Here is a 12490-nt window from a genome sequence, read left to right on the forward strand (position 1 = left end):
TCTGCGAGTTGATGCTTCATTTAGTTTATTCTCCGTCCCTGCACACCAACCCCTTTCTTTCCTCTCTGATAATGGTGGGGAAGTCTGTGACCTCTGTATATTTCTCAGGAACTCTGCCTTGCTTAATTTTTTTCTAGTGCTTTACCACCTCAAGAAAGAAAACATGGATTGTGATCTCTTTGGAGAAAAGACTAGAAAAGAAGCCATTGGAAAATAACAGTCAGCGAAGCTATGCAGCAGGGGACAGCACGGGCCAGTGAGATAGGGTGGATGGAGAAGGTGTATTCAAATCATAAATATATTACAACCGCACACTTACAGAGAACAGGAAACTGAATTTCTTCCCTCCGCCCGGTTTCCATCAGTGGGCTATAGTGGCGGCCTGCAAAGGACTCTCTGGCGGGCAGGAACAAGACATCGACTTCAGAAAACAAATCTTCAAAGGAGGGAGAGAGCAGGCCTGTGGGGAAAGCCCGCAGCAGCCTGACAGCCGGAGGTCATGGGAAAGGAAGGCCTCGCTGTGGGGTTTGGACTCGGAGAGGGAAAGTAGCAGTGGGTCACAGTCCAACGTGCCGGTAGCTCCTTTCTAGGACACACACACAGGCACACACATGCACGCATGAATGGACACACATGCGCACACTCACACACATGCACACACACATTCTCAAACACACACACGCACACACACCACACACACACGCACGTGCGTGCGCACACACCACGGCGGACCTTAGAAGGGATTGGGACAAAGGATGTTTTCTCTTCCACACTCATTCCCTGTCTCAAGTTTGTGTTTATAATTCCTGTTTCTCCACAGCGCTGAGCTTGAGGATGGAGTTTTAAGGTCGGTCCTTAGAACTCAGGATCTGAGCCCTTGGACGAGAGCCGTGAGTGCTCCGTGCAGACAGGCTGTGGAAGGAGAACCCGCACACAGCACTTCTCTCTTGGGACTCGTCGTTTTCTATCACAGATAGTGTTCGGTGGTCGAGATTATGTTTTCACAATTTAGTTATCTGGAATATTAAATTATATTTAGAATAGGAATATTTTCTTTTTATTTTAAAGTACATTCATTATTTGTGTGCTTGTATGTTTATGTATGTGCAGGTAAACATGTGAACACACGCATGTAGAGAACACACGTATGTACAACCATGGTGTGATTCCTCAGGCACTGTCCAACTCTCCCCTCCCCTTCTCTTCCCCTCCCCCTTTTCCCCTCTTCTCCCCTCCCCTTCTCTTCCCCTTCCCACTCTTTCTCTTCCCCTCCTCTCCCGGCTTCCCTCCATCCTCCTCCCTTTTCCTCCCCTCCCCTCTCTTCCTTCCTTCCCCATCCCTCCCTACCTCTCCCTCTCTCCCTCCTTCCTTCCCCCTTCTCTCCCTTCCACTCCTCTTCCTTTCATTCCTTCTCTCCCTCCCTCCCTCTCTCTTCCCTCCCTCCCTCAGGTTATTTTTGGGCCAGGCTCTTTCACTGACCTACAGTTCACCAATGGGCTGGACTGGCTGGCTCAGAAGCCCAAGGCAACCTGCTGGTCTCCACCCCTCAGCAGGGTCTGTTTACAAATGTGGGTTTTGTGAATGCACAGAGATCATCGCTACCCCCTACCATTTATATCGAATATTTAAATTGATGTTTACATTTTAATAGCTCAGTATTCTTTTGCATAGTCAAGTTTCAGGGAATCCTGACTTTCGGGTTTTTTTTTTTTTTTTTGGAAATATATTTCCGTGACATTTTTTATATCATAGCTATAGTCCTTTGTAATTTTTTTTGGTGGGGGGGTCTGATGGTGTCTTTTCTTGAACAATACTAAGAAAGTTTAGATTCTAGTGCTAGGTACTAAATGAGAAGAGGACTTCATAAAATATAAGCTTCTGACAATAATGCTTTAAATGACCTGACCAGTATCTCATTTTTGTTAAGTTTGTAAAATTTCACCCCCCAAAAATCATTTAAATTGGCAATTATTTGTTTATGGTTCTGCATTTTGGCCTGGCAGTATGATTCTTTCCTCCCATGGCATTTAACCGAGGCTGGGCCAGCCAGTACAAGGTGGCGTCTAGCTCTCTATTGGCTTTCCCGTACTCCTTGTCATTCCTAGTTCTCCCTACAGAGACAATGAGTCCCAGGGAGTAGAGGCAGGAGGTTCTAGAAGGCTCAATTTGGTAGCAATGCGACTAGGACAGAAGAATCACGCTCATACCATCTATAACAGAGAAAGGATGTCACAGACCAGCCCAGATCCAGAGGGACAGAGGCAGGCCCACGCCTTGGCTGGAGGAGCTGTGCACACCCTCACGGAAGAAAGGAATTACTGCCTGGTATTTGAAGTATCTGGAGACTAGCGCACAACATGTTCATTAACACATCAGTGAAAAACAACAAATAACTCAAATTTGTAAATTCGTAGATGTTTTGACGCAGCCTTAAAAAGCTCCGAGTATCCGGTGGTGGCTTTGTAGACCCTTTTTGATGACTGCAATATGAATTTGTGTCCTGACTATGGAGTGATAATATTCTATGCTAAAGATCTTTTTTTATCTAAGAGTAGAAGCCTCATTCCCAGGTGAGTCAGTCAGTTCTCACATGTTAATAATTACCTGGTGGTCAACTCTTTTTCGTTTTGTAAAATCTCTTCTCCATGACAAAGGTGGAAGAATCTGAAGATGGTTGAATCTGAGTTCAAATGGAAATCAAACCACTTCCTTACTGTGCGCTTTGAGCAATTTACTTAAATTCTTGGGGTCTCATTTTCCTCATTTATGTAATGAGAATAATTATACTTTTGATCACACTGGCTTGATAATTAAATGGAGGAGGTAGACACATCCCACCACGGAGACCAGAAAGATGCTCTGAAACATAGTTTATTTTCCATTTTATTAAAAAAAATACATTTCTTATCTTAAACATTTTGAAAATTATAAATGTCTCAATTTTTATTTTATTATTGTAGTCATATCTTAAAATGACAAAAATAATAATGCTCTCCTCTTATGTAAATATTTGTAAGACAAAATATAGAGGGAAGGTCAAAGGCGGACCGAAATCCTGGAGGTTTGAGACTCGCTGCTCACTGATACATCTTGTTTCTGTGGAAGTCTCATTTTTCCGAGTCTTTTCCTTACCCCTGTGCAAAGACAGGTTCTCAGAAGTGGAGAACATGCAGCATTTTTATTTTTTCTTTCTAGATAAACATGATTTTGTTCTATTTGTAATAAGTCATCTCAGTAGATTTTTCCCCTCTATGAGCCTTTAATAATTAAGGGAAGCAACAGTACACATCTCATGGATTTTATAATTCAGAATGTTCTAGTTGTTGTCTTAGGTTCAAACTGCTGTTTTAGCATTTATTTTACAGCAACAATATTTCTGCATTTTCTAAGGAAGTTTCTGAGAATATTTTTCTTAGGAATTTTCCTCTCTAGCTGTAAGAAGTTCTCCTCTTGTCTTAGAATAGCCTCATAAAGTAGATCCTTGGTTTCGCTAGAATTATTGATACAGGAGTTTATAGACCAACTGCAGGACTGTACACAAGACAATTAAAAATTTTAAGCATAGACTCATTGCAAATTTTGTTGAATTTAATGAGAAATCATTGTAAGATTCCAGTGCATGGTTTGAAAGTTGGGTGAGAGCTGAGACTATAAATCTAGTGTTCATGTCTCCATCAGAGATAAGGGACCCTTAGAGCTGAAGCTGGCATAAATGGGCACTTCTCCCCAGTTCAGAGCCAAGCGGACCAGTGACATGCTAGGGAAGAGCTGCTTTCTCATTTTCCATTGATGAAGCTTCTCGGCTAAATCGCATTTGGGGTTTTCAAACTATCATCAGGTCACACATTATCATTTCATGTAGTCTCCACATGGCTACAGAGGGGGCCCGCCCTTCTCCAGTTAATGCGAGATCAGTGTTTGGCAGGACACAGAGCGTGCCACGTGGCTGTATTTCTGCACAGTTAAGATTGAACAATGTTCATTGTATATTACATTTGTAGAAATCATTGAATGGAAATTGCTCCCTGGCAAGCTCTGTCAAGGTTTGTGTTCTTTCTGGAATAGACTACAAACCTTTTCAACACTTGGTGCATAGCTGAGATCGTCCCTGTGCCTCGGAACAGTACAGGTTTAAGTTAGACTAATTATACCGACATGATGGATTCAAATACAACATAAGTCTGTAGGGCTTGCATGTGTTTTAAAATTGTACTGGGGGCCTACAAGAAAAAAACAATGTTTCCCTGTGTTCATGACTGGGTATTTGCCCTCCGTGATGAGAAGGCTCATCCGTGTATCAGCAGTGATGTGTGGATCGACGGTTACAGAAATGCAGACTCATTATTTGTATTCAGTTTTGATCTCATGCTTCTTCTGAATAAATCAGGTCTAATTATAAGCTACACATAACTAAGTAGAGTGGAATAATTGCAGAGAGATGATTGCCATATGTCAGGAGTTGTAGGATAGAAGTCTTGTGTTGTATGTATGTCACCTTTTGTTCAGGGGGATTTCTGACGTTAGCTATGATGCAGAACACGCACGCCCTTCTTTCTTTCTCTAAAGGCCGATTTGCCAAGGGCATTTCCTCTTACGTGGTGGGATTTGCACAGATGCTAATGCAACTTTTACATATTTTTGAGAAGCAGAGAACTGGGTGTCACACACTCAGTGACGATGCTGTACCTATCAGCCTCAGTCTGTGTGTACAGACTACATAATGTATACTGGACATCCAGTACTTAGGATTATTAGGTGATCCCAGCAGACCACGACCTGTGTGTTTATTTATAGGAATGCACTATACGAAATATGAGCTTTTCGTTGTGTATCTTCAAAGTAGAAAATTACCAACCACCTCAGGCGCAGAATAACCAAGTTTAGTCAGCCTCACTGACAGTCTTGAAACTTTGGTGTACCCCTCTGGTCCTTGCTTCTAGTCTAGCTGCACACTTTATGAATCCACAAATGATTGCCTTTATTGAGAGGGTTTTGTTATTCAAGATGACTTGTAAAGTTTACTCAATCTTCCCTACCAAGGGAAACAGGAAATTCCAGAGAACACTAGACTCAGCAAACCTATAAAATCCGGAGAGCAGACCATTATTTCTGAAGACATTTCACATAACACTTTGGGAAGCAATGACTAATTAGTTTTTGGTCTTAACAATAGCACTTTCAAGGGCTGTTTCCCCTCCCTTTTATGGCTTTCATATTAGGAAAAGAAGGCAGGTACCTCTCAGTGATGAAATATTGGGGGCATATGCACTTGCTTCTCTGTAGGAGCTCAGCTCTTTGATCCTTCCTACAATTACCTTTATTGCCTGCCTGACATTAGCTGACCGAGAGTAATGACCAATTGTTGCCGGCAGGACATCCTACTATGCTAGGCCTTTAACGACCAACTTATTATTTCAAATTGAAGGCTCAGTTTTTCCTATTTCAGAATCCATGGTGCAAATTAAATCCTTGAGGAGCTCTGGGGCCTTCCTCACACCCAGAGCCTCATGTTATTTCCAGGAGCTCCTGGCTGAGCCTTTCCAGGAACTCCATGTCAGGAACAGAGCGGCATTTACTCCATGGTCGCCGAGTGCAGACGTTGGCGTGTTCTGCTTCATTATTTGCACATTTATTTATTTATTTGCTTTCTTATCCACTAATTTACTCCATCATTTTGGAATTTCACTATTTATATCTCTCGGCATGGAAGTCTTTCTTTCTTCTCCTGTTCCACAGTTTTTCCATCACCAAGTCTGCCTGCTCCACCTCAGCTACCATCCCGCCGACTTTGACCTGACAGTCCTGTATTGTTGCAAGACTCTAATTTATCTCATCATTTTCCCTAGACTTTCTCTTCGCTCCATCCTTCCCTGGTCATGGTCTCCTCCCTTCCTCCTCTCTCCCTTAGCATGGTGCCTATCTCTATAGCAGATTTTATAAATGATTGAAACGTGTACACAGTGTAGTACAAAGCTCTCTAGAAATGGTCCATGCTTTAGGACTGAATTGTGTTGCTAGCTTCCTATCTTTGCCCCTCGTCTCCCTGGACATGGGAACCTCTATCCCGCTTTCTGCTTGTATGTCTTTGACTACTTGCGATGCATCATGTCTGTGAAATCACGCGATATTTGTCCTTCTGTGGCTTTGTCTTTTACTTGACCAAATGCAGTCTTATCTACACTGTTGCCTGTGGCAGGATATCGTCAAAGCTCCGTCATTCCGCTGTGTGTGGAAGCCACACTTTCAGATCTGCTCAACTGTCAGCGACTATTTAGATCCTCAGTTCTCTCGGGTAAATGCCGATAAGTGGGATTTCTGAGTCTTTTCAGAAACGTTAAGGGAATTATGCATCTATCACACCCGTTTTTCTTCCCACCAACAGTGTCCAGCAACCTGAGGGCTTCCTTAGATCAAAGGAAATAGGAAAGAAGTGAAAACTTCAGCCCACAGAATAGGAAGACAGCAGACTTGCAAAACATATGCTGATAGGTAAGGGGTTAATTTCTAAAATATCTAAGACTCTTTGTAATACATTAGTGAGACAAAACAACTACAGCAAAAACAGTTTAAGAATGAACTTCTATAAAGGAGAAATGCCAGAGATAATTAGTGTTTCTAAAAGATGCTCAGTGTCACTCATAACCAGGAAAATGAAGATTCTGTAATGATTTCAGCCACATAAGGCTGCACTTCGGGGTTCTAGAGCCAAGCACGTGCAGACAAAGCCCTCGGGTAGAAGTGCCTGAATGTTAAAGGGCCCTGAGTGATCCACGTGTGCGCATGCGTGGTCACACCCACCATGACTCAGTTAAGCCTTTGCGTTCATAAGTGGTTACATCCACTATGACTTAGCTAAGCCGTTGCATGCATGTGTGAGCCCGTCATCTGTGTCATGATGTGTCATGATCTGCATATGACATAGTCACGCCAACCCCTGTGCGCATGCACTAGGCAGCTTTTAAAAAGCTGGACCTGCCATTTTTCTCTCTGTCTGTCTACACTTCGATTTCCCAGGCCTGTGTACGCCCCCTCTAACAAACTCCTAAGCGGTTTTGATGCATGTTCCATGTTTCCTTCTCACTCGTGCCAGGTAATTTTAGATGCAAATTTCAGTTAGGCAGACCTTTCTATTTCTAGAGTATCAGAAACAAAACAAAAGTATTGCTAAGATTGTGGAGTAAGTTATGATCAGATTTATGCTAAACGTCAAGGTTGAGTGAGCATCAAAAAGTCACACATTATCTATCCTCTACACGGAACCTTATAGAACAGTGGTTCTCAACCTGTGGGTTGACCACTATGGGAGTCAAATGACCCTTTCATGAGGGTCACCTATCAGATACCCTGCATATCATATATTTATGTTACAATTCATAACAGTAGAAAAATTACAGTTACTAAGCAGGATGGAGAATAATTTTATGGTTGGAGCTCACCACAACATGAGGACTATATTAAAGGGTCGTAGCACTGGGAAGGTTGAGAATCACTGATCTTCCTCAGGGTAAAGGCAGGAGTAGCTCTCAGGGACAACCCGACTCTATGTGCCCCTGGTTCACACTGGTGTTTCGCCAAGCAGAGAGTCCCAGGGCTTGCCTGAGTCCCCGGGACTTTAGGACTTGATCTTCCGGATGTCTGTGTGGCTCTGCCATCTGTCTTTAGCTATATTCTCAATCATCACCATCTGAATGTACTTTGTGGTGTCTTCGGTAAAGGAGCAAATGTTTCCCGTCCGCATCATACCATATCACTCTCTGGTGCTGTCTAATTTGTTATTTCCCCGCCATCTTCATATCTCTTCTTAGCATCCGCCAAAGTGTGTGCTTGTTTAGCTCCTCTCAGAGCCTCCTCCCTGCACTAGCTCATGAATGGCAGTGAGGCAGAGGCCCGATTAGAAGTGGGAATTCACTGAGTTGTCTAGATCAAAATTCATTAATAAATGAATAAGAATTTGTCCCTTGTGTATTCTTCTTGGATTTTCATTATCAAGTCTCAAAATTAAGGTGTTTAAAGTCTTGTTAATTATAAATGTGTTTACCACACAACCATTCTTTGGTGGCAAAATTACGTTCTGCCAGATATTGGGCTTTATTTAATGTCCTTGATTGCAGATGGCTAGGAAAAGTTTGGCAATGTATGTGGATATGAATTTTAAACTTGTCTTTAGCATGTAATTTTGGTAATAAAAACAAAGAAGAATATAAATGACATGTCTTTGATATAACTTTCCCATGGTGTTGCAAGTCAGTCAAAAATGAGTGCAAAGTGTAAGATTTAAACTCAGGGGAGGAAGAGATTAGAAATTTCTTTGACCCAAGTCATGGAATTCCTATGCTGTTTAGATATACTTGAGTCAGATGGTTGATGTACCATAGAACCAACAATTATAAAAATATCATTAATTACTTTTTAATGCCGAATGGGTGTCAGAAACTCCTATAGACATTTCACACATTAGTTAATTTAAAATCTGAGATTTATGAGTATTATAAGGTGGAGCATACTGAAGATTCTGGGAGGTTAGTTTGCCAAAGTACACAAAGCCGGGTTGAGCTTGGAAACGGATTCCATCTGAGTTTAGAAATATAAATTTTTCTCATACATGTGCATCCCAAACTTTAGATCATAACCTGTATTTTTAAAGAGTAATTAAAGTAGGTGTAAACTGTGGCTATTTCCATATTTACATGCATTGGGAGCAAATACTCATTATAAACCTCTCATGCCAATGCAGTCCTGTCTAGCCTAGCTTAGGCTGGTCATGCCAACCTTATCATACCATATCACTCTCTGGTGCTGTCTAATTTGTCATTTCCTATCCAGTGCTGTCCTGTCCAGACCCATCCCAGCCTGACCCCTACCCCAGTGAACTGACTTTCTGGTTGTGGTGGTTTGAAGGAGAACAGTCCGTAAAGGCTCACATACTTGAATATTTGGTCCTTGGTTAGTGGAACTGTTTGGGAGGGATTAGGAGGCGTGACATTTTTGGTACACATGGCCTTGCTGGTATAGATGTGTCAGTTAGGAGGGTTTTGAGGTTACAAAAGGCCATGCTTGCACCCCCTTTCTCCTCTCTGCCTTCAACTTTTGTATCAAAGGTGAGCTCTCGACTGCGGTTCTAGCACCATGCCCACCTACCTGCCTGCCACCATGACCTCTGCCGTGATAGTTGTGTATTAACTCTCAGAAGCTGTAAACTAACTGCCCTTCCCCCAACTAAATGCTTTGTTTTAATAATTGTATTGGCCATGGTCTCTTCTCACAACAGTAGAACAGTAACTAAGACACCAATGACTAATAGTTTGGGAACTGCTTCTCAATGCTTAAAGAAGGGAGCAAAATTATAGAAATGATTCCTTTTGACTTTCTTACTTCTATGGAGATATACAAGTGAAAGGGTTCTGGGGATCGCTTCTCTTAGGTCGCAGTCAGGGTCCAACCTTGATCAAGCTAGAGAATTAAGGACATGGCTCATAATATAGCCATGCCATATGTCTGTAATGTTATCATTTATTTATCCTCAAACCGACTTTGCTACATAACCAAAAGCTGTTTTAATTGTGTGGCGAGGATGAATATGTGTACATTATATCTCTAATAACCCCGTGAACTCTGAAGAAATTGCAAATCAGATAGCTCTGTATAAACTTTAAACAAGCGGCTAAATTATCGTCAATCCATCACTGCTGATGTCCCATGGTGCCTCATGAAAAAGTACATGTGATGATGGACGACGGAACTCTGTACTGGTTCTAACTCTCTCTAGTACTTAAGATTGTGAATGCACACTGAAACACCCACGTCTTCATGTTGCAGCATCAATTTCTCTGTTTTGAGAAAAGTAATCCAGTCAAGTTGCTCGTCAAGCATTCACTGGAAATGGCAAAATTTGAAACACATTGCCTAAGCACCTCCTCTACAGGGCCAGCATACTAAACTCGGGAGTTTTCAGCATGTCCTTTCGGGGTGCTCATCCTCATCCTTCTCACAGCCTCTCTTAGGCTCCTTTTGAAGGACTTTGGATAAAACATGCATGCATGCCTTTGTGCCTTAGCTCAGTTTTGTCCTATTTGTGTGACATCTTATTAGGCCTTTCTAAATCAGTCAGTTCTTGTTTCCTTTGTCCACGGAGGAAGAGAATCACCTCTTACTTACCTATCTGAGGATACTGATAAGACGATCTTTATACAGAACCCAAGTCTGTGGTTATAGCAACTACAACTCAAGCCAAATAAGTAATGTTTTCACTAAGAGCAATAGATGTCTAATGCCTACATTGATTGATCCTGTATATTTTCTTAGAATCTACTTGAGATGATATAAGAGAAAAAGTAGCTTTATAAACTCTATTAGAACTAAACTACTAAGAATTGATTCATTAAACTTTTATTTAAATGATATTTTGAAGAGATTTATACCTCAAAGAAAATGATATAAAGAAAGGATATTGTTTGGTGCTCTGTCTATCCTTTTTGCAGCCATCTTTATGGAAATAATCCATATTTATTGACAATGGATATCTGATTAGGAACACTTGTGACGATGAGATAAATGAGAAAACATTCCTTAGTTTTGCTGAGTTTTTGTCACTTAAAAATTCATAGGTAGCTTTATTTTCTCTCTAATTTCTGGTAGACTGATACTTTTTGAAGCCATCTGTTTGAATGATTTTCAATGGTGGGATTGTCATGAGAGACTGTTAGCATTTTACATTCATAAGAAGCATTCAGTTTAATTTCTTTGCAAGAGAAAGTGTGGAAAACTTTAGCATCCACTGTGAGTGGATTTTTGTCTCTTAAATTAAAAATTCAGTAGATATTTCCCTCTAGATAATAGGCTTCTACTGTGAAACACATTTATAGTTAAATTACCATGTGTTCTAGGATCCAGATAATAAAATTTACATATGGTTTATTGTTCATTTTTTAAGGGAGAATTGTAGATAGGTACTAGGTTTGATGTGGTATCAACACGGAGCTTTTTGACCCTGAGAATCCAGCTGTATTCACCGTCGATGACTGATGCCTAAAACCAAGCATGCTGCCACAAGTGACATGCGCATTAGCGCATGCTCTCTGCGGTATGAAGCCAGTGTGCTCCGGGAGGAAAGCTGGTGTCTCCCGCAGTTGAGTAGAAGGGTTTACTTATGCCTAAAGATGAGAATCTCTAATCCAAACTATCAATTGTATTGAGCTCATTTCCATTAAAGTTGATTTTTAGTGCAGTTTCATGTCATTTGAGCCAATATGGTTTGTAGAAACTAGTATTTCTTATGTATAAAGGTAAAAGATTTTTAAGAGAGAGTGTGTGTGTGTGCACATGCATGCTTGTGTTTATATCCATGTGATGTATTTAAGAACACTAAGATAGGATCTGCCAAAAACGTGCTATGCCAATTCTGCTGCTATGGATTGAGTGGATTATGAGAGGGACTGAAACCTATGGATGTCACCAGAGTCTATCCGTGTGACCATGAGCAAGTCCCCTGCATCTCTGGGTGCTCATTTGTCATCTGTTCTATAAAAATTTCCACCAACCAAATCCATACTGAAGACCCTAAAGAGAACAGGCATCGGTGGCACATGCTTTCCATAGACAGAGGACAGGCACACAGACATACAAATGTTAGCTACTGGGTAAACATGTCAATATGTGTTATATGTTCATGATTATTTGTAGAGTTCCCATAAGTTACTGTATTTAATATAAATACAGATAAAGACTATACAAACACAATCTGTAGAACAAGAAAGTCAAATGGATAAATAAGCATATGGTATCTTTTCTTCTAGTTTAATCAAGAAAAAATTATGTATGGTATTTTACTTACCATTATAACTATGAAAAACTTTTCAAGATTTTTGTGATTAAGTGTTAGTGATGGACTAGCAATCTGAGGGCAATGGTATGCTACTACAAACATTTTAGGGTCAATTTTTCATTAAAATGTATAAATATATATGTTTTTGCTAGAGAGTTGACTCTTAGTGGTTCTCCACCTTCCTAACCCTGTGACCCTTTAATATAGTTTTTCATGTTGTAGTGACCCCCAACCATAAAATTATTGCAATGCTACCACATAACTGTAATTTTACTGTTATAATTTGCAATATGAAATTTTGACTTGCTATATATCTGATCTGTGGACCCACAAAGGGGTCACCACCACACACAGGTTGAGAACCACTGCTTTAGGATCAAGTAAGGATCATAGTAAGGATTTTGTTGCTTTTGTATAAACTGGTATTTGCAGGCTTGTACTTTATAAAGCACAGTAAGAATGTAGAATTATACCCCTTTTCCCCTCGTTTCACATCCCTTTACCATTACTGATACATTACTTTGTGTAGTTTGAGGATTTGCCTTGACGCTGGGAAGTAGGTGATTTGTGACAGAGCTACACTAAATATCCCTTTATTCAAATTCCAAAAGTCCCTGTCTCGACACCTGAGATTTGTTCTCCGTGATGTCCTGTGACGTACGCTCATTC

General features: G+C 40.9%; 1 protein-coding gene across 19 annotated transcripts in view; it reads left to right on the forward strand.

Annotated features, from left to right (window-relative positions):
• Hdac9 (histone deacetylase 9) overlaps window positions 1-12490 on the forward strand; it is an 834213-nt gene that overhangs the window by 318491 nt on the left and 503232 nt on the right. The window contains exon 2 of one of the 19 annotated variants that reach the window (XM_075948421.1): window positions 6383-6489. The exons of the other annotated variants lie outside the window; for them this stretch is intronic. Coding sequence (XP_075804536.1) covers window positions 6480-6489 — 10 coding nt within the window. The 5' untranslated portion in view covers window positions 6383-6479. The remainder of the gene's footprint in view (window positions 1-6382; window positions 6490-12490) is intronic. 19 annotated transcript variants of the gene reach the window in all.

The sequence above is a fragment of the Microtus pennsylvanicus genome, chromosome 14 (genome assembly GCF_037038515.1).
Source record: "Microtus pennsylvanicus isolate mMicPen1 chromosome 14, mMicPen1.hap1, whole genome shotgun sequence".
Classification (NCBI taxonomy): domain Eukaryota; kingdom Metazoa; phylum Chordata; class Mammalia; order Rodentia; family Cricetidae; genus Microtus; species Microtus pennsylvanicus.